Here is a 21,063-nt window from a genome sequence, read left to right as displayed (position 1 = left end):
CTTAGCCTGCGTCTCTAACACAAAGAAAGGAGATAGACGGGAGATGAACAAGAAAGTTGAGGTGAGAAGACTAGAAAAAGCCCAGAGCGGTGAGAGGGTGTGGACAAAAGATCCGAGGTGACCAAAACGGCTGAATGCCTGAAGAAACCAAGGCAATCATGAGCTGAAGTGCCTCTTCACGAGTCCTTGGGATATCTGAAATGAGCATGTGTGTGTGTGTGTGTGTGTGTGTGTGTGTGTGTGTGTGTGTGCGTGCGTGCGTGCAGTTCTTAATGTGTCACATGCCGTTAAATAAAACATTACTCCAGATTTAAAGGGGAACTTTGGAATTTTAATCAATCAAATATTTACTTTTTTCATCAAGCAGCTACACATGAAAAGGCAAAAGCCACATATAAAAACAAGCAGCAATATTTTGGACCCAGGAAATTTCATCATTTTTCTCCTCAGCTCCTAAAAATCTGAACTCTACTGCAACACCAAGTCCAATAAAGACATTCCTGCATCTGTTGGCTGTTTTAATACCTCTTCTCATATTTTGAATAGTAATCAACAACTACAAAAGCAGGATTCCATTGTTTGAAATCAACGTTCCTGAGGTCTCAAGGATACAAACGTTCAGACTGAATCTTAAGAAGCAAAATAGCTCACAAAAAACCCACAGACCCAAATCTTTTGCAAAGTAGTTTCACTTTGTGAAATTTGTTAAATTACTTGTTCTATAATTTCTAATCAAATTCACGTCTTTGTGGAGTGAGAAGTGTGATGAGCGCGTGGTTGAGTTGCTCCTGGCTTCAGGAAGAGAAGCCACTTACAGCTACATTCACATGCCATTAAGATTTAATCAAGCCAGAGGGAACAAAAGCAGATTGGACGAAGGATCCAAGACCGGCGTAAAAACCTGTAATCTGCAGGCCTTCGACCACTTCCTCGGTCTCTCTTATCTACAGTAAAGACACTTTGTAAGTTCCTTAAGGTTAATCTAAAAATAGACAGTGGTAACAGTGTCTGGAGACGTCAGGAAGCATCGGCAGCTTCAGGAAGCAGAGCAGCTGCAGACGGAGGTAGACGCAAGTGAAGACTGAGCCAGAGACACCACAGCACTGCACCACAGCCTGGGAAGCGGGTGGTTTCTCCATGTTCATGCTCATTTGGCCTTGAGAGGGTTTTAACCGGTTTTACAAGTTAAAACTAAAACGTGATTCAAAGACTAAGGTGAGAGAACGGACGTCAGGCTGATGTTTGCAGCTCTTGGAGCTTCTGCAGTGAGATCACAGAGTTGATTGGTCGGCGTGTTGAAGATGCAGCAGGTGAACGCGGCTGCTGACGCCGACTCTCACATGCAGCTGTTCACATTCTGCGTGACTGTTACTAACAGCCCATTTGAAATGTGGCTTTGCACAAATTACAATGTAAAAAATCAATTCTCAAAGGTTAATAGGACGCAGGCGGCCTGGGTTTAATCCTGCTGTTTTGATCTACGTCTGTTCCTGTCAGATTCCTAATGAAAAAAGACATAATAGAAAGTATTTTAGAAAAATGATGCTGAATTTAAGGTTAAATGAAATGTCAGTTTTCTCAATAAGATTATTAAAACTTAAAATTGAACCTTGATCAGAATGAAAGAGAGAGAGACAGCAGTGAATGTAACTCAAACTAAATAAATTTCTATGGAGCTCTGTCTGTTAAAAATTACATCTCTATACAATAAAACATTGTCTGGAAGAAGCAGCAGAATTAAATTTTCTCTTGTCACAAATGCTAAAAAATTATTTATTCCATTGCACTCAGGAAGTAAAACAACTTTTGGTGACACTTTTAAAAAGAATTGATTTGGCATGCACAGCACTGAATGAGTTTGTTCTTTGTTTGTTATTTATCATCTACATCTTTTCTGAACCTCTCCTCCATGCAACCTCTCCTCCATGCATCCACAGCTGTACTGTGTACCTGCCTTCGCTCCAGCTGTGAAGGGCTGTGTCTTTCAGACCATGTTGCAAACACACTTGCAAACAATATGGAAGTGATGTGTTTTTGTTTGTTTGTCTTTTGACTGAACGGACCTTTGTGGTCGTCCTTCATCTGCGTCTTCGGAGCAGCGTCTTTGTTTTGATGAATTCTGTTCTGGGCTGCGTTTTGAATCTCCCATATTCTGCTTCATTTACAGCTCATCTCGTTTCCTGTAGCGGAGTCGCTCGTCTGCCGTCATTAAATCGCCATAATGGGTTGTACCTTTTCACATCCATAAGCAAAGCCACGAGAAATAAAAAGAACAAATAAACACAGGCCTCGTCCCTGCTGCGCTAAGCGGCTTCTTTCTCACTGTGACACGCAGCTGAAGCGCTGAGAGAAGTGGTGGAACTGAAAATGCTTCTACATCACTATCGCTGCCCAGAGCTAATAACAATCCAGCTCTTATCTCTCCCTGGATCCTCCGTGCTTCAGCGTGAGAGAGAGAAACCAGACGGATGGAGGACAGGTCAGTCCATCCTCAAGTCAAACAATGGCTTTAGCGAAGGATTACCCCGGTCTGTGTGTGTGTGTGTGTGTGTGTGTGTCTGAGTGTCTATGTGTGTGTGTGTGCACGCGTGTGCGTGTCTGCGTGTCTCTTTGTGCGTGTGTGTCTACGCGTCTGTGAGTGTGTGTCTGTGTGTGTCTGTGTGTGCGCGCGTGTGTGTGTGCACGCGTGTGTGTGCCTGTGTGTGTGTGTGTGTGTGTCTGCGTGTCTCTGCGTGCGTGTGTGTGTCTGCATGTCTCTTTGTGCGTGTGTGTCTACGTGTGTGTGTGTGTGTGTGTGTGTGTGTGTGTGTGTGTGTGTGTGTGTGTGCATGTGTGTGTGTGTGTATGTGTTTGCACGTGTGTGTGTGTGTGTGTGTGTGTGTGTGTGTGTGTGCGCACGTGTGCGCGCGTGTGTGTGCGTGTCTGCGTGTGTGTGTGTGCAGCTAATCAGCAGCTTTCACAGACTGGTCGTGTCGGTTCTCTCGTCTTCGCTGTCTCCCACCACAGAGGAGGTCTGGGACGTCTCCCTAAGCAGCTTCCCGTCGTAACAGAGGGCGTCTCCCTGCGTCGTAGAAGCGTCTCTCTTATCGGCCGACGGGCCATAAATTCTGTCGCCTGAATGCGTCCTCCGCGGCAGCACGTCTATTTCCACAGACCCCGTACTTAAAGGTAATGACGCAGAGTTCTCATTCAGCGAGTGTCTCCTCGCGGGCAGGAAGCCCGTGTTGCGCACGCTCCGCTGCGGCGTGCGGAGCCGGCGTGGGAGCAGGGAGCCGCACACGCTGGGACTGGACCGGCACCAGTCGGAGATGCTGCAGTCGGACCCGTGTCTGTCCCTGAGCCTCTGACCCAGGCTCAGCAGCCGGGGCACGGCGGGCCTGGACGCGGGCGCCGCGGCGCCGGCCTTGGGGTCCGCGATGACCACGGAGGGCGACGCCACCGCCACCGAGCTGGAGAACGAGGAGGTGCCGAAGAGCGCGGCCACCTTCTGGTAGTAGCGGGTCCGGATCACCTTGGCCGAGCGGTACAGGTCCCCGATGAAGCAGTAGCAGATGGGGTTGAGGCTGGAGTTGGTCAGGCCCAGCCACTGGGCGAAGGGCCGCGCCTGCAGCAGCCAGGACGGCGGGCGCTGCTCGCGGTCGATCCACAGGTCGGCCAAGTAGAGCGGCAGCCAGGACGCGGCGAACAGCAGCACCAGGCACACCACCATCTTGGCGATCTTCTGCCGCGTCTTGAGGCGCGAGGCGTGCAGCGCCTGGCTGCGGGGGTCCAGGTCGGCGAAGGCCGACCTCCTGCCGCCCCAGAGCCGGCGGCCGGTGAGGAAGCCGATGGTGAGGTTAAAGGTCACCGGCAGGCAGTAGAGCATGGCGAACAGCAGCACGTTGTACCTGCGGGAGAGAGAGAGGCCGTCACTGCCCAAATACGGCCGTCGCTTCCTCCCGCGCGTGTGGAAACACTTCAAAGAAATCTCCATTTGGAGATGAGAACGGGCAGCAAGAACACAACGCTCGTCTCAGCGCGGCTCCATTTGCTCCCGTTTTCATCAAGAAGATAAACGCGGCACATCATGAGCACGTAGCTGATGGAGCGCCACTATTTGAAGGACACAACGCAGCATCTGATCCACAGGAAGTGGAGCTATAACTGGCACAGACTGGAACCAGAACCAACAAAATCTCACACTATATCCAGATCTCTGATTGGACTGGTTCTGGTTGGTCTGCTGCCGTTCCCAGCATGCATCTCTTCCCCCCGTCGAGCACCTACCCCTGCTTGAGCCGGTGCTGAGGCCACTCCTCCTGACACACCAGGATGGCGAAGGCGCCGAAGCTGATCTCCCGCCGCCGGTTCACCACCGCGATGGGCGCGCACATGGCCGACGACACGGCCCACACCACGGCCACGGTGGCCAGGATGCGGCGGCGCGTGAACATGGCGCGGGCGCGCAGCGGCGAGCGCACGCTGTAGTAGCGGTTCACGCTGATGACGGTGAGCGTCAGCACGCTCGCCGACACCGACACGGCCTGCGTGAAGGGCACGGCGCGGCACAGCAGGTCGCCGTACACCCAGGCCGTGTAGATCTGGCTGCCCAGCGTGATGGGCATGCACACGCACACCACCGCCAGGTCGCACACCGCCAGGTTCACCAGCAGGCTGCGCGTGGCGCTGGCGCCCGCCAGGCGCCGGCCGCGCCGGTTGGTGAGCACGCGCAGGGACGTGAGGTTCCCGGCGAATCCCAGGAGGAAGGACAGGCAGTACATGACGGTCAGAGCCACGGTGCTGGGCTCGTGGAGGGTCCAGAGCAGCATGCGCTCCAGGGCCGCCAGGTCGCCGGAGGAGAGGGTGGAGGAGAGGAGGGGGGAGGGCGGCAGCGAGGCCGGCGGGTGGGGGAGGAGGGCCGCGGGGGAGGCGGGGGAGGAGGCCAGCGTCAGGGAGCTGTGGTTGAACCCGTCCCGGGAGCTGCCGCTGGGCAACGGGGGGGGATGAGGGGGGGAACCGGGCCGATCCATGGAGACGGCGGCGGTCTGGACTCAGCGGACCCGTTTCACCTGCAGACGAGAAGACGGGGAGACCCGGGCCGACGCGGGGTCTGCGTTCCGGCGCCCGCGGGTGTGGATCCGCATGGTGCGGCGCTGCTCAGCCTCGGTCCCGGAGCCGCTCCTACGGAACCGCCGCGACCTCACGGTCCCATCGCGTCATCAGAGAGGACACCGGGCTGGACAAAAACCCAGAACCGGTCCCAGTCACGTCCAAGAAGCAAAGACGGCACCGTTAATGACACTTTAACATAATGCATTCTGTAAAATGCATGTTGATATTTTAATTTGTGAACGTGATTCAGCTCAGGCACAATCAAGTTCAATAAATTAGGTAAATGTCAGAGTATCTATTAGAGCTGAGCGCGCACACACACACACACACCATTCACTCCCTGTTGTTTACTGACCGTGCGCGTGTCCCCTGACGCCGACGGATCCGCAAAGTTGCTCCCGGGCTCCTGACGGCGGGCGTCCGCGCGTCGCGATGCGTCTCCGGGCGTCGGAGCTGCGGCGGCGCCGTCGTCGCCGCTCGCGGCAGAGCTCGCGGCGTTCGCGTCGCTTTCCGCCGGTGCGCGAGCAGCTGTCGGCGTAGCGGCTGCGGGACTGGATGTGAGCGAGGGGCGAAGTCGCGGAGGCAGCGGCTGCGGCTCGGCTGGTGCGCGCGCACGGGCGCACGCGCGCGCGCACCAGCCGAGCGGAACTTTGGGCTGACATTGTAGTGTTCGTGATAAATTCTGAAAAACTCAACAGTTGCCTCGTTACTTGCAGCCAATGAGCCCTGAGGATGGAATGAACGCATTTTCGCTGTTATCGGCTTTACGACTCGCTTAAAGAACAACAACTCAGACACATTAGGATTCATGGGCTTTTATTTATTTTGCCTATTGTCCTCCTCGCATCCCTCTAGCATTTACACAGTTAGCTCTGAATCCCATCTATGAGACGAGCTCTAACATCTGAGCGTTTCTGCTTCCGTACCTGGATCATGTTACCGCTGCACACTGTGAACGCAGCTCCTACTATGAGACCTGCAGTGAAACACTCGAAAGACTCTAAGGAACTTGCATGAATAAAAAGAGCCGGTTTGACGCCTGACCTCACCACGCAGAGCGACTGCAGCATCAGATCCAGACCTTGGATGAAAAACCGTCTTCCGTTTCATTACCATGCGGGGTTAAATTAAATGTCACGGCTCGCTGATCCTCCTGTTTTAGCTCAGTATCAGTGATTAGCAATTATCTGTTAAATGGAGCCATAATTTGCCCAGGCAAAGGCAACGAGGAGCCCGGGGCAGCGGGTCGCATTCGCCTGCTGGTTGTGTTGATGCTGGTGCAAACGGGCAAAGCCAATAGAGAAGGCCTTGATTCTCCAGAGCAGCAGCAGCAGCAGCTTAACACGCGGTGACTGATGGACGCACTCCTCCTCCGCGCGTGCATCCCTCCGCAAACCCGTCCGCGTGCAAAGCACCTTCAGACATAAACGGGTCCCGCGTCGCGTGGACCTGCTGAGCTTCAGTTTGTCCGACATCACGCTCTGAATAAAGCGACAGCGCGTTCGTGGCTCGTGGCTAAACACGAAGCTGCCACGTTTTTAACGCGAGTCGGGCCAAACAACACATTTCCTGGTGCAACGTTGACATTAAATGCGTCACATTCGGGTTCCGACCTCGTCTGCTGCAAGTTGAAAGCTGCGCTGTGTATTTTAATAGCACACAGAAAACTTCCACGCGTTGTTTGATTTCCAACTTGTTCGAATTTGGAGAAGATTTGCTCTAAGAATAGGCAGCTATTAAAAAGCACATTAAAAAGGCAGCGTTCTGAGAGAACGACTGCCGATGTGAGAGTAAGTGTTGAACTAACGAGTCAGCTTTGATTTAGTTGCATTGTGAAGCGTACGCCATTTATTTCCGTTCCACCACACAGGCCCGCGGAACATTCGGTAAATAAAGCTTTTGTGTGGAGCACGAGCCGCAGGAAACGCCAGCCACCATCACCAGGGGCCGTGCTCCACGTACAAATTCTGCGATCACACGTTTAATGATGTACAACATTAGAGCAACAAAGCGGAGATAACGAGCGCGCGCCGCTTCCACGCGTCCGTGAAGTCAGGTTGAAGTGCTGACCAACGACCTGCATGGTTTCAAGGAAGGCTGTTATTCAGACAAAGCGTCTTCCTGTGACTAATGACTGATGTAAAGTGAACGGAGCGCAGCACGTCAGAGCTGCGGAGCCAATGGTGTTGGTCCTTGACAATGAAAAGTGCGGCGCTTTTCTTCCACCTCCGTGAAAGTCGGCGCGTGGATCGTGACAGATGTGGTTATGACGACTCAAACCGGATAAGCTGCTTTTTTTAAAAACGCTGAAGAAAAAGCGTTCTGCTGCAGTTTCGTCTCATTTGTTGCTTCTCCGCAGACTTTGCACCTACAATTATCCTCATTGTGCAGCTTCGGTCTTCAGACTTCATTCTGGGGTGAATTGTGCTACTGAGTCATTTCCCAATATGCAAAACATTTCATCACATTCTACATAACGGCCAAATAATTCATGAACGGTAGACGCTTTTTCTGAGCGTGAAGCTCGACAGAGCACGCGCGTGTTTTCCTAATTAGCTCCAGATTTGTGCTTCACAGTCCGCTCATCCTTCACACACCGGGCTCCAGTCTCGCACTTCTTCTGCCTCTGACAACCGCGTCAGGGCTTTTCGCTGCCGCAGCAGCTCCCTCCTCCACGCGGCATCCGCCTTACGTGGCATTTAGTCCACGCGTGTGCTTTATTAGCGGGGATTTGCTCCGTCAGCAGCATCCACGCCGAATTAAGTGACGTAAGCGTCTGTCACAAAGTGCCTCCGACTGAACTATAAATGCAGCTGAAACTTCGAAAATGTCACCAGTCGAGCAGAATCACGTCACTGTCACTGAAATGAAATTAGATACGATTCAGAGGAACGTGCACATTCATAGAGGAGGTCCACGGACTGAGTCACCACCAGCAAACAGTGGTAATGAAATCAGGCACCATCTGTCTTCTATGTTAGATTTCTACAGCAGCTTGATGCTAAAGAACCGAACAAACGTGTTGAAATCCCCATGAGTCTGAAAGCGTCGTCTCCCTGTGGGACTGAGTCACATTCTCCGCTCAGCTCAAACAAGCGGACTTGAGCTCCGTCGTCAACAACTTTCTCCCCAACAGCTGAAAAATGTGATGCGGCTGTAAACAAGCGGCAGAAACGCAAATGAGGGTGATTTGCCACGGACTGCTGGTGGAAGGCGGATAATGTGGTTTTGTGAGTCGTAGATTTCCCCTCATGACACGATGCCTTCAATGAGCCGAGGAGAAATGGACCACGTCCTCTGAGGAGAATGTGGTTTCAGACCTGAGGGACGCGTGGACGCTGGTTTGATTGGAGCTGCATCAGTTCAGCAGGTGGAAGGGAGCAGCGCTAAGCTGTTAGCAATGCTAACACAAAGCAGCCAGCAAGGGCAGATGGCCGCCCGGGTCTGAGTCCGGTTCTGAGTCCGGTTCTGCTGGAGGTTCCTTGAGAAGAGTTCCCTCAATTACAGGTGGACTGAATAGAAACAGATGCAGACCATCGTCCTGGAGACAGGAAGTGATGATTATAAATCAGCCTCTCTGCAGTGAAGCACCCTCATGGCACATGAATCACACAGACACACACACACACGTGCACAAACAGAATGATCTAACGTCTGCTATTAATTCTGCAATTAATCTCTCCCCGTGCTCAACGAACCATGTTTGCCATCAGGACGCGTGAGGAGAAGCATTCATTTCTTCAGGCAGCGCCAGCGTCACCCCCACCCGTTCCCTCTGTTCGTACAGTTTGTCTGCCTCATAATGGCCCCTTCTCTCGACTCATCCCTCACTTCTGCGCCATCGTTTCCTCATTGATGCTAAATTATAATTATAGTACAAACAGATCATCACAGCCGCCCAACAACCAAAAAGTCTTCTTCCGCTCTGCTTTTCTTGCTGTTGCCCCGTTTAATTGAAGTCATTTCGTACAATGCTGTCATGACCTTTAGCACAGGTTGCCACGGCAACAATAAGTGTCTGACTAAACGCTGAGAGATGCTAAATTGGCTGCGACGCAAGTCAGCGCCACAGTTTGGGCTGGTTCCGTTTAAAGACTCCACTTTTACTGCTGACTCAGCGCCTCACGCAAGGACCTGGGACCCGTTTTGTGTGTTTTTTCTGAACTGTCAGGTGCTGATTTAACATTGATCTTAAATCTACTGAATGTTACTTTATCTGATTGTCTACGGGAGGTTGAGCCTTTGTTGTTGTTTCTCCTGCACTGCCTGCTCCTCACTCTCTGTGATTACCCACATATCCAGTCTGTCCATTGTCTGCTTTCCTGCCCCTGCAGCCTCTGTCTACGTCCCTCCACCTCCCTCCACCTCTCTCCACCTCCCTCCACTTCTCTCCACCTCCCTCCACCTCCCTCCACTTCTCTCCACCTCCTTCCACCTCCCTCCACCTCCCTCCGCCTCCCCCCGCCTCCCTCCACCTCCCTCCGCCTCCCTCCACTTCTCTCCACCTCCCTCCACCTCCCTCCACCTCCCTCCACTTCTCTCCACCTCCCTCCACCTCCCCCGCCTCCCTCCACCTCCCTCCACTTCTCTCCACCTCCCTCCACTTCTCTCCACCTCCCTCCACCTCCCTCCACTTCTCTCCACCTCCCTCCACCTCCCCCGCCTCCCTCCACCCTCCCTCCACTTCTCTCCACCCTCCCTCCACTTCTCTCCACCTCCCTCCACCTCCTCCACTTCTCTCCACCTCCCTCCACTTCTCTCCGATTCTCTCCACCTCCCTCCACTTCTCTCCGATTCTCTCCACCTCCCTCCACCTCCCTCCACTTCTCTCTGATTCTCTCCACCTCCCTCCACCTCCTTCCACCTCCCTCCACTTCTCTCCACCTCCCCCCACCTCCCTCCACTTCTCTCCTCTCCTCTCCACCTCCTTCACCTCCCTCCGATTCTCCTCCACCTCCCTTCCACCCTCCCTCCAACTTCTCTACCACCTCCCTCCACCTACACTCCCTTCTCCACCTTCTCTCCCCGCCTCCCTCCACCTCCCTCCGATTCTCTCCACCTCCCTCCACCTCCCTCCACCTCCTTCCACCTCCCTCCGATTCTCTCCACCTCCCTCCACCTCCCTCCACTTCTTTCCACCTCCTTCCACCTCCCTCCACTTCTCTCCACCTCCCTCCACTTCTCTCCACCTCCCTCCACCTCCCTCCACTTCTCTCCACCTCCCTCCACCTCCCTCCACCTCCCTCCACTTCTTTCCACCTCCTTCCACCTCCCTCCACTTCTCTCCACCTCCCTCCACTTCTCTCCACCTCCCTCCACCTCCCTCCACTTCTCTCCACCTCCTTCCACTTCCCTCCGATTCTCTCCACCTCCCTCCACCTCCTTCCACCTCCCTCCACTTCTCTCCACCTCCCTCCACTTCTCTCCACCTCCCTCCACCTCCCTCCACCTCCCTCCACCTTCTCTCCACCTCCCTCCACCTCCCTCCACTTCTCTCCGCCTCCCTCCACCTCCTTCCACCTCCCCACTTCTCTCCACCTCCCTCCACTTCTCTCCACCTCTCTCCACCTCCCTCCACCTCCCCCGCCTCCCTCCACCTCCCTCCGCCCTCACAGACCTCCCTTACATGGCCTCCGCTCCGCACCGTCCTGGTCTCTTTGCTGCAGAGACACCTTGTAAGCAGCCACGTGTTCCTCTGCCCGTCTCGGTTCAAGGCTTCGGGTCAGAGTCGTCTTTAAAAGCTGACCTGTCCCCTCAGGCTCAGGTGGTTCTGTTCTGCACCGTGGAGCGGGTTCTCTTTAAGCACCCTTTTGACAGCATCATCTTTCCCTGAGAAGCGCCCCCAGCGACACGGCGCCGGCCCACCGCGCTTCAGTGCCACTGATGGTACTGTATGAATGCGGCGCCCGCAGCTTGGAGCTCGGCCCAACACGTAAATCTGCTTCTGATCAGAGCGGGGAATCGTTTCCAGCCTCTGACTGATGGAACACAGTGAGCATCTGCCTCTAAAGCACAGAACATTATAAAGCGCTGCCTCTCATTGTTATTATTAACCTGATGTTTTGGGTCCATGTCATATTGTTGACCTGTGTCTGGACGGAGCTCAGGCTGCTCCAAACCTTCAGGCCTCCACTTCCCTCCGTTACTGAAGCTCACATTCAGCCCATGATTTCATGCCCGACTGCTGCAGCGCCGGCGGTCCTCATTCGACCTTTACCCTTTTCCCTCCAGCAAAAGCACTCGCTACACCCCCCCCCCCCCTTTTTAGCAGCCTCTTCCATTATGCATCATTCCTACAGGTTGTGGAACTGGTGCTGAAAGTTGACCAGCGAAGTTGAGCGGTCTCGTTGGGATGAGTGATAAAAACCACGTCCTGGAGCCACAGACACATTTGAATTATTATATAATCATTAAATAATGATTCCAGCTGCCACACACTGCAGTACGAGGTGTTTTCTGCCCGGCGAGAGCCCAGTGTGGTCTTTCATGTTCCTCTCAATCCGGATTTACACGCGGATGGAGTGAATCAGATTGGAACATTTGTGTCAAGCTCAGCAAGTTTCCTTTTGCTGCAACAAAAGAGAAATTAATGAAAGACGTGAGGAGTCTTTGCGGTTGTAACGTCCATTTACTGCAGATGCTTTTACCATCGGGCTCAACGTAAAGTGGACTTCTGGGAACCTACTGTATAATTTTACCAGTGCCTGAAGCAGCCGACGCCACCAGGACGCCACCGTAGCTGTGTTCAGCCTCACTGAGCTGCTCCACAACAACAAAAGTTCCTCATAAAGGAAGAAACCTCCGAAACCGCAGCTCAGACGGAGACTCAAAGCTGAGATGACAGTAAGAAGCAGCAAATGAGCTGGAATTCACTGATGCTTTGATCCAGTGCTCGATTTGTCCTCTGACCCTATTGATTTTATCACATTTTAAGCATTCACTAATGTTTTTCTCATGATGCTCCAAACTGGAGGCTGATGATGACATTTGTGTATCTTCCTTCTACTGTTCAGCATCTTCACAGGGTCACTGACTGGTACAAACAACACTCTCACCGACGTCAGAGGCCTCTTCAGTGCGAGCCACAGGTTCAAGGCTTTTCTGTCACTGTCTGTTCGAGGGAGTGGCTGCACAACACAGGATGTAGGTCAATCCCACATGAGCGATTTCTCACACTATAGCACAAAATGTGGTTTTATGTGGGGAAGGATGCAGGAGCTACAGGAGGAGCCGAGCGCATCAGCGGCATCAGCGGCATCAGCGGCATCCTCCCTCCTCCCAACCGTCCTGAGCAGCTTTAACAGTGACAGGCTGGGCTCATGGCGACAGGTGGCAGGAGCCCGGGGACGTGCGTCCACGGCTCTGTCACATTTCGTGAGGAATAAGACTGGATTTGTCTGCGTGCGAGTGTTTGTTTGCAGCCTGCGTGAAGGAGCTTAAAGAACAAAGCAAGCATCTGATTCGGTTAGTGGAGACAAACGTGATGGAGTGCAGGGCGAAAAAGGCCACAGCGCCACCTAGTGGTTAGCGCTGAACGTGCTTCACACCTGCAGAGCTGTAAAAGAGCAAACAGCACCAAGGTCAAAACAAGGAAACATAGGAAAAGGCTGAGACTCGTTTATTGTGCATAACTCGCGTGGTTACATCATCCAACCATGAGACAGGGGAGTAAAGAGCCTGTTGTCATGGAGACGGGTGGGATGCATCAAGACCTTGCTTTCTGGCAGTGAGCTGATGACGCTGCCCTCCGTGGATCAACATGTCCGAACGTTTGCAGCTCTGAAGTCGGTCACAGGCGCTTGTAGACGCCGAGCGCGGCCTTGCAGGTGGAGCAGGGGTGCTGGGCGTCCCTCAACCGCTCCACGCAGAACGGGACGAGGCAGCAGCCGAAGGCAAAGCTGCAGAGGACAGCGGCCGAGCGGCGTCACTCAAACAGGGGGGAGGACGGATGCAGAGCCGTCCCGTCCTTACCCGCAGAAGAAGAGGCCGCCACAGAACAGGTAGGTCAGCAGACCGGGCGTGGAGTCCACCTCAGTGAGGACCGTCTGGTGACAGGCAGGACACACGAGCTGGACCGGGTTAAAGCAGATCAGCTGATAGAGGTCACAGACACGAAAGCCGCGATGGAGGAAAGACTCACCAACAGGCACAGGCGGGTTCGCCATCGACCCTGAAGAAGAAACAGGAACAGTTATGACCCAAAACACGGCCTCTGACTCAACAAACGGCCTGAAACTATGACCTGCACTCAAAAGAAACATACGTGAGGACACAGTTCATTTACTCCAACGTGAACTAATCTGTGAATCTGAGTTTGACATTTAATCAGGCTAGAATTATTAGAGAGGGGACAGAATGAAAATGCATTTAACACTGGTTTGGAGAAGTTGGTTGAAGGCAAAGCCCTGGATTAATTAATTAGCCGTGCAAATTGATTTTATGTTATAGTTATTATTCATTGTATTTGAATTTAAGTAATGTTGGTGGAGTACTTACAGGTTCTGGAGAAGATGTGTGAAGGTTGATCAGCGTGGACTAAACCCGATGGACTGAGTCACAGGGTGGACGTCTGCTTCACTGACCCAACCCCATCCCAGGAAAAACGACGACCAGCTGCCGTCGACTCTCAAACCACGTGTAAAAGAAATGATTTTATTCCTCTGTTGGTGTCCGTTCTTACGACTCTTATACTTGGTTTGACAGTTTTCCACGCAAGTTCAAGTTCGAGTAGCAGGAGAAAAATTGTTTAAGCCGCACGTTACACAAAGTCTCTGTGGCCCAGAGATCTTCAGTGCATGAAACTAAGTGTCGATGAATAACAAGCATTCAGGCTGAAATCAACAGCACCTGCTCCGGTCGGCACCAAATTAGATTCAGCAGTTTAGCTCCGAATGACTGGAGCTGAGCGGCCTTGGTGAGGCTCAACCACCATTAAACAGCCAGACAAAGATTACATGAAAGATTTTTAATCTGTAAAAATCAGTTCAAACAATTGCAGCATTTCATCCTTAATACCTGAATAGTTAGAGTTTAGAAACTCACCAATTCCTGTAAAAAAATCAATCACTTCAAGAAAAAAAGGCTCTTTCTAATCAATTCAAGTGCTCGTCTCATCTTTAGTATTAAATAAGTCCCAGCTTTATCAGTAGCCCTCAGTCCGCGTGCCTCCGCTGCTTCAACGCTAACACTGGAGGCAACCGGCCAGAAAAGGGAGAGTGCTACAGAATTATTGGAGCTTTGACTCCTCCAGTCACGAGGCAGAGCTGTCGATTGCACAGATGCTTTAGTCGCCCGATTAGCAAAGACTGACGACGGCGTTTTGTGTCGTACTTCCCCTGAGAGCAGCCGCGGGCGACTACAGTTCGCCCTCCGTCGCTGCAGGACGCGGCTGCAGGTTCCAGCAGAGAGCTCTTCATCATCATCATCATCATCATCATCATCATCATCATCAGCCCTCAGCAGAGCGGCCGCAGCCGGACAGCCGTTCTCAGACCCTCAGTCCCGTCGTCTTCTGTCGTGACTCAGCAGCAGCCCACCGCCCCCCACAGACTTTCAGTCCCTTTGTGTCCTGATAAGACAGACGAGGTCATTAGCCCTCAGGTTTTACATGACCTTTCTTTCTTTCTTTCTCCACTTCTTTCACCACCTCTCAGCTTTAATCACAGCTCGTTTTCCTCATCCTTCCCTCTTTAAATCCCGTCCGTCCTCCTCATTGTGTTCTGATCCGGACTCCCTGTAGACGGACACTCAGGAGGCCATGTGGCTTCTCTTCTGTTCCGCCTCCTGTCTCTCCGCGTCCCCCTGCTCCCCGGCCTCCGCCCTGTCCTTCAGCGCTCTGAGCAGCAGCTTGAGCAGCATGTTCTCGTGCAGCAGGTTCTCGGACGTGTCCGCCAGCTCCTGCAGGCGCTTCACCGCCTCCCCGAGCTGACGGCTTTTCTCCCGGTGCTGCTGCTCCAAGCTCTGCCGCTCCCGCTGCAGCTCGGCGTTCTGGGCCTCTAGGCTGCGAGTGCCGAACGTCAGCCGCCGGTTGTCGCGCCACAGCTGCGCCAGCTGCTGCGAGAGGCGCGAGCGAGCGTGATGCAGCGCTCGCACCTCCCGCTGGAGCGCCACGAACTCCGCACGCAGGACGGGGCTCGGGCCCGGGCCGTCCGCACACGCCGCCTCTGGCTTCTCTGTGTGCCGTGAATGCTGCAGGATGAAGTGCAGGAGGTTGGGCAGCGTGACGGGCAGGTCACCAGGAAACTTCACACTGAGGTCTTTCCTTAAGGACAAAAAGAAGGAACATAATCAGGTGTCAGCGCTGTCCACACCAGCATTCATTGCTCAGGAGGCTGAGCTGCTCAAACTCGTTTCTGATGCTAATTGTCCAGATGTGCGTCTCTGCATAGTGCACACACTCACCTGTATCTGGGAAAGAGCAGAATGGTGGGGACGTGATCCACCATGAACTCCCAGGGAAGGTCGTTGCGAGCAACGTTCACTCTGCACAGACGAAAAGGCGAGAGGCAGTAGTGAGTCAGAGATAATGCAGAACCTGATCCAGGATCTGCTGGGACGTGCGACGATGCTCAGACGGTACCTGGCCACAGCGACGGTGCTGTTTCCCTGCAGCAGCCTGGCCAGCTGGATGAAGATGTGGTTGAGGGCGGAGCAGAAGCCACACCACTGCGTGTAGTAGATGAGCACCACGTCCTGGAAGAGGACGCACGTTTAGCCTTCGTCCACGCAGATCGTTGGATACAACAAACATCGCATGCAACAGTCACTACAGCCACATCGGCTGCAGAGAAGTGAGGCTTTGTCCTGCTCTCTAGACACAAAGCCTGAAAACACGTGTCTGAAAATGACAGCGAATGCTGTGTTTTTATTGATGCTGCACACAGTTTTCCTGTTAGATGAGGCTTCACCCTGCAAAAGGCCGCCGTGAACCCGTCCGCTCTCACCTTCTCAAGGTCCATGACAAAGGGCAGGAAGGAGGAAGTGGTCAGCTCCGTGATGAGGCGGCGCCGCGGCGGCGGCGGCTGCTGGTGCGAGTCTGAGCGCTCGGCCTCCGTCGTGTTCTCCTCTCCCACCAGGTGCCGCTGCAAAACGCTGTACGGAGCGCTGAAGTTCCTGATGAAGGCCTCTTGAACCCACACAGAGACAGACAACCACACAATGGGTTCTCTAGCTTTTCTGTCCTTCCTCCAAACATGAGCAAACATGATTAGAACGATTATTGTTATTTTCCCACATTAATAATGTGTGAAAAGTGAAAGGCTGTTTGTTGCTCGTTGGAAAATAAACCAGCCTCTTTACTCAAAGTCTGGTAAAAACACAGCAAACAACAGCCTCAGTCCTAAACACAGCAATTATGTGCGGCTGATCCTTTGTCTGAGGGTGGTTTTCTTTTGAAAAGCGAACTTCCTGTCTGCTCTTACCCAGAGACTCCGTCAGCGTGGCTCCGGCTGCTGGGATCTGCTGTAGAACGTAGTGAACTTCATCCTTCAGGTTCACGATCGTTGCAAAGACGCGGCCGGCGTCGCTGCGCACGCCCGCAGCTCTGATGGTCCCCGACGCTCCCAGTCTCACAGCCAGCGGCCAGTTCAGCGCCACGTCAAGCACGTAAAACCTGAGGGTCTTGTTCGTCCGACACTGGAGCCCCGTGATGCCGCCGCCCTGCAGCGGGGCCGCGCGTGGAGGGGCCCCGGGCGTGGGGCGATCACGCTGCATGCGCGGCTCCTCTTTGGCTTCAGACTGGTTGAGCTGAGGCTCTACTTCCCTACAGCAGGCACTGTATTGACTGAAGGGGCTGTAGCTGTTCAGCAGGTTGCTACAGCCAGCGGACACGGGGACAGGCAGATTATGGAGGCAGCAGTGTTGGACATAAGTCTGCAGGACCTCTCCCTGAGCCGCGGACGGGAACAGGCAGCCGGTGGAGCTCCACGAGCTCAGACACACCTCGCACACACTCGTCCTGGAGTGTGCGAGGACGACCGAATGGCAGCACAGTGAGACGGACGAGGCGTTACTGCCGCAGGAGTGATAGCGCACGGCCACGTCGGTGACCTGAGGGGCAGCAGAGAGCGGCCTTCAGCCTCGTCCAAGCGGGAAACAGCAGACCCTCCATTCAAAGCAGCAGCTCACCTGCTGCAGGAGCGCGCTGGGCTCGGACGCCAGCGGGTCGTACGGCAGGAACAGCAGCAGCGCAGGGCCTCTGTTCAGCTCCCGCTCCAGCAGACGCGACTTGGTCCCCGGCGGCTGCAGCCACTGGACGACGCTCTCGTGGTGCTCGAACACCCACCTACAGATGCCGTCCGACGTGAAGTTCCGCTCCTGCCGGGGAAAGATCTGAAGGGCAAAACCACTTTCACTGAATCTATGGTGTTTGAGTGGTGAGCTGTGTGTGAGGAGAGCGGGATGATCTCGTACCAGAGACGAGTTGAACGTTCGGTGGAGGTAAACGGTTTCATCGTCTTTCACTGATATGGCCTCAGCCACCTGTTTGCTGGTGACGACCCCAAAACGCACGACACCGTGGGAATCTGCACCAGAAGACAAGGCTCAGGATGGAAGACTCCCATCTCATTCTATGTAAAACTCTGTCCTCATGTATTTGTCCATCACACGCCGCTTTCAGCTTAGATCATAGACTGACTTCATTACGTCCTTGTAGGATGAGGTCTTACCCCACTTGAGCGCTTGCAGGGCTGAGGACAGATAGGTGATGTACCCTGGAGGCTGAGGAGAGGAGTTGAACTGGAAGAAACCCACCACTCGAGACTGCAAATTCAGAAGACGCCGCCATCGGGATAAAAACATTTCATTTATTTTGAATGAAGCTTGAGGTCCAGATTCATCCATGAGAGAATGCGTATGGTGGTGCAGCGCTCACTCAAATAACCTGAAACCCAACTGTACCTCATGGTCGGAGAGGAATTCCTCAAGTGTGGCTTTCGACGGGAGGTAAATGAGTGGAGTGATGACTCTGAGGATAAAACTCTCCACATACGGCGCCACCAGTGGACCTTTGTAGTCTATGGGCCCAAACCTGAGGACGGCGAGCAGGCAGACGACTCATGAAGGACGAATTGTGCACTGAAACAGGCTTTTTTTTAAAAGGAAGTGACAGAATTATTTTGCATAAATAACAGAAGTACACATTTTTATGCGTCTCATCAGTAAACTAAATGTCTACCTCGTTCCGGCCGCGGCCCTACCTTCTGTAGAACAGGTGGATGGTGGGGTACTGGTACAGGCGGTTCAGCTTCCTGCATTTCCCCTGACTCCACCAGCAGTTGACCGCGACAAACTGCACCTGTGAGGAGAAACGCAGCAGACACAGGATGTGCTGCATTACAGTACCAGCCCCATCACAACCTCACTTACAGGAAACCATCACATCCAAAGAGTGAGACCGTGTTTTCATACTTACACAAACTACTTCACTGTTTAATTTAATTCTAACATTGTATTATAAATTGAAGCTACAGTATAATTATTTAACTCTACATGTAAATGGCTCGGTGAGTCTGCATCTGGTGAGCGCGTGTTCCTCCGTTGGCTCGGTCACTCATTGTGCAGGTGTTTGCTGCGTTTCTACCTGTTTGGACAGCTTCTTGGCAACCTGCTCCACTTCCTGCCGCGCAGCCATGGAGTGAGCGCACCACGGGGCGTAGAAGAAAATGAGGGACACCTCTGCCATAGTCCTGAGACGCTCCACCTGCACAGACGTGAAGATTAGCATGTAAAAAGCACAAGTGCTGCTCTGGATGATGGACTCACCAACAGCGGTAGCTGAAAGGCAGAGTTGGATTTTTAAAGAGGATAATGGAAAAGCTGTCACGCTGATTATAAAACCTCCATTCAGTGGGAGTGCACTGACACCTATTTAGTTTATCCTTTGAATCTCACCTGATCTAGTTGACCCAGGTACAGGTCCACCACCGGGGCCTCAGCAGAGAAGAACCGCACCGGAGGCCGAGCTGGAGCCACCACATTTTTAGCACGGCTGCACAGAGAAAGAGCTTCGTTCAAATGCTAGTGTTCTGGACCGTTTTAACAAATGAACTGCATCAAGACAGCGTCAGTATTGGAAGACGACCAATGCAAGAATCCAGTAATACTCCAGCAGCTGACAGGTACAGTGTGACAGGTGAGACTGAAGGTTTATAGACACAATATGGGTTATTATTACGAACTGATAACACCCTGACAGGAACTGAATGTTTATTTGGCATATTTCAACTGTAACTGAATCACAACAGCAATAAGGAACTTTGAGCCAGTCTGGAGTTGTTCTACTGAATGAACCAGAGGGAGCCAGTGAACAGGAGGTGGTGGATGAGTCTGAGGACATTTGCTTGTGATTTGCTTAAGTTTCGCGCTGGCAGTGATCGCTGCAGCTTGAATTAGCAGGAACCGGTCTGTGCCAAAGACAATTGTGTGTCAGGTCTAAGACTGCGTAGTAAAAACCTTACTTTGCACAAGGAACATTTTGTTGATGCTTTCTTCAGGGTGCAGATTACTTGGCAGCAATTTGCTTGTTCGGTTTGAATTTGAATAAGAACATGAAAGGTTCTGTCTTAAATTTATCTGTGATCGTCTCAGGAAACAACCAACAACCATAAAAGACTTTAATCATGAAAACAGTGGTCTGTTTATTTTCTGCTTTCAGCTTCAGCTACTAATGAGCTTTTGAATAGAAAATGAAGATCTAACACTCTCCAGCTACAGTGCACTGTTGACACAGTGGTTAATCCTCCTCAGGTACACGTCAGTGTTTGTCCACGTTCCTGCTTAAACTCATCAGACTGTAGACAGAAAGCGTGAACTGGTTTTTCAGCGCAACATTTAGCTCCAACTGGGAGTTAAGTTATGACCCAGTGAACCACGTGTTTTCATAGTCGCATAAAACAAGCTTGCTAATGCTAAATGTTGGAGCTGTGTAAAGCTCGTGATGACCTGTTCCATCACATTTAACAGCTCTATTGATTCATCCTGATCACGGCAGGTCTTCAATTCTCCCAACTGCTGCTGCGAGTCCACAGGTGAAATGCAGTTTGGACGGGTTGTTTCTAAGCTGTCAACTCTTTATCCTCTGACATATATGAATCCAAATCAAAGACTTAGTTAATTAACGTGACTTGGAGTTCCCGCAGATGAGCTGATGCCTTTTATTTGGTGACATTATTAGTATTTCGCCTTTGCTGGCGCGTTTTCAACTCCTCACTTAACGTCGTGTTCGATCAGCGTAATCGAAATCAATTGCGACGCCGGGAGGATTTGATCGCTTACCTGCAGGTGAACTTGACGGCCAGTATGACGAGCACGCTGAGCACGATAGCCCCGCAGAGCACAGCGGGTCTCCGGGCCATCAGACACAGCACCTGCCGGAGAGAGTGCCGCACCCGGCGCAGCATTACAGCCTGCGTGCGGCTGCCTGGCCCATTTATAGGCTCCGGCTGCGGCTGCTCAACGCGTCCATTTGCCTAAGGGGTGGGAAGAGGACTGGTTGAGCAGCAGCAAAAGCCAACCTGGATTGGACATCGGCGCCTCTGCTGTGAAAAGCATCCACACGCTGCCAAACCAACCTTTCCTTCCCACGTAGACTTATTACTTCCGCAACCACGACGTCGGGGACAGTCTGTAAATGTTCCCAGCGTGTTGAAAACGTAATAACACGGACATGATCGATTCACAAAATCGCTGCAATTTTCAATCAACGAATATTAAGAACGTAAACTTGCTTAAACAATCGCCGCTATTTAGTCTGTCCACAAACATGTTTGCGTCCAATTTCACGGTTTTAATTTTATGTATTTCTTTAGACAGTCCCTACGTTGTTATGGCGACGGTCGTTGCTACAGTAGCAACACACTGCCACTAGAGGGCGCTCATTGTACAACATTCAAAAAACTTTATTAATTGCTGTAAATTGCTCAAGCAATAATAATATATAGTAAAATGATTTCCCAGATCAAACAGAACATG

The 21,063-nt window shown here is 52.5% G+C and overlaps 2 protein-coding genes across 5 annotated transcripts; both read right to left on the bottom strand.

Annotated features, from left to right (window-relative positions):
* Positions 1-309: 309 nt before the first annotated feature.
* Positions 310-5,694, bottom strand: LOC114863002 (QRFP-like peptide receptor). 3 transcript variants are annotated; one of them, XR_008695412.1, is made up of 4 exons: positions 5,447-5,694; positions 4,267-5,215; positions 2,064-3,887; positions 310-1,501 (listed from the first exon to the last, which is right to left on the bottom strand). XR_008695412.1 is itself a non-coding variant. In XM_029163806.3 (3 exons), the coding sequence occupies exons 2-3, from the start codon at positions 5,007-5,009 to the stop codon at positions 2,957-2,959; spliced, it is 1,674 nt and encodes a 557-aa protein (XP_029019639.1). In that variant the 5' UTR covers positions 5,010-5,215; positions 5,447-5,694; the 3' UTR covers positions 310-2,956. The 3 variants fall into 3 exon arrangements, 2 of the variants coding, with proteins under 2 accessions (XP_029019639.1, XP_055366991.1); XM_029163806.3 differs by having other exon boundaries at positions 310-3,887; XM_055511016.1 differs by lacking the exon at positions 5,447-5,694 and having other exon boundaries at positions 310-3,887; positions 4,267-5,424.
* Positions 5,695-14,041: 8,347 nt separating this feature from the next.
* On the bottom strand, positions 14,042-20,697 carry txndc11 (thioredoxin domain containing 11). 2 transcript variants are annotated; one of them, XM_029158366.3, is made up of 13 exons: positions 20,368-20,697; positions 18,985-19,081; positions 18,674-18,793; positions 18,291-18,388; positions 17,992-18,121; positions 17,760-17,853; positions 17,503-17,615; positions 17,218-17,421; positions 16,512-17,139; positions 16,035-16,216; positions 15,671-15,783; positions 15,493-15,573; positions 14,042-15,352 (listed from the first exon to the last, which is right to left on the bottom strand). In XM_029158366.3, exons 1-13 carry the CDS (start codon positions 20,490-20,492, stop codon positions 14,839-14,841), a joined length of 2,499 nt encoding a protein of 832 aa, XP_029014199.1. In that variant the 5' UTR covers positions 20,493-20,697; the 3' UTR covers positions 14,042-14,838. The 2 variants fall into 2 exon arrangements, with proteins under 2 accessions (XP_029014199.1, XP_055366517.1); XM_055510542.1 differs by lacking the exon at positions 20,368-20,697 and having other exon boundaries at positions 18,674-18,867.
* Between the last annotated feature and the right edge of the window lie 366 nt (positions 20,698-21,063).

This window comes from Betta splendens, chromosome 1, assembly GCF_900634795.4.
Source record: "Betta splendens chromosome 1, fBetSpl5.4, whole genome shotgun sequence".
NCBI classification, from domain to species: domain Eukaryota; kingdom Metazoa; phylum Chordata; class Actinopteri; order Anabantiformes; family Osphronemidae; genus Betta; species Betta splendens.
Note: the sequence above shows the minus strand (reverse complement) of the source record. Positions and strands in the feature narration are given on the sequence as shown.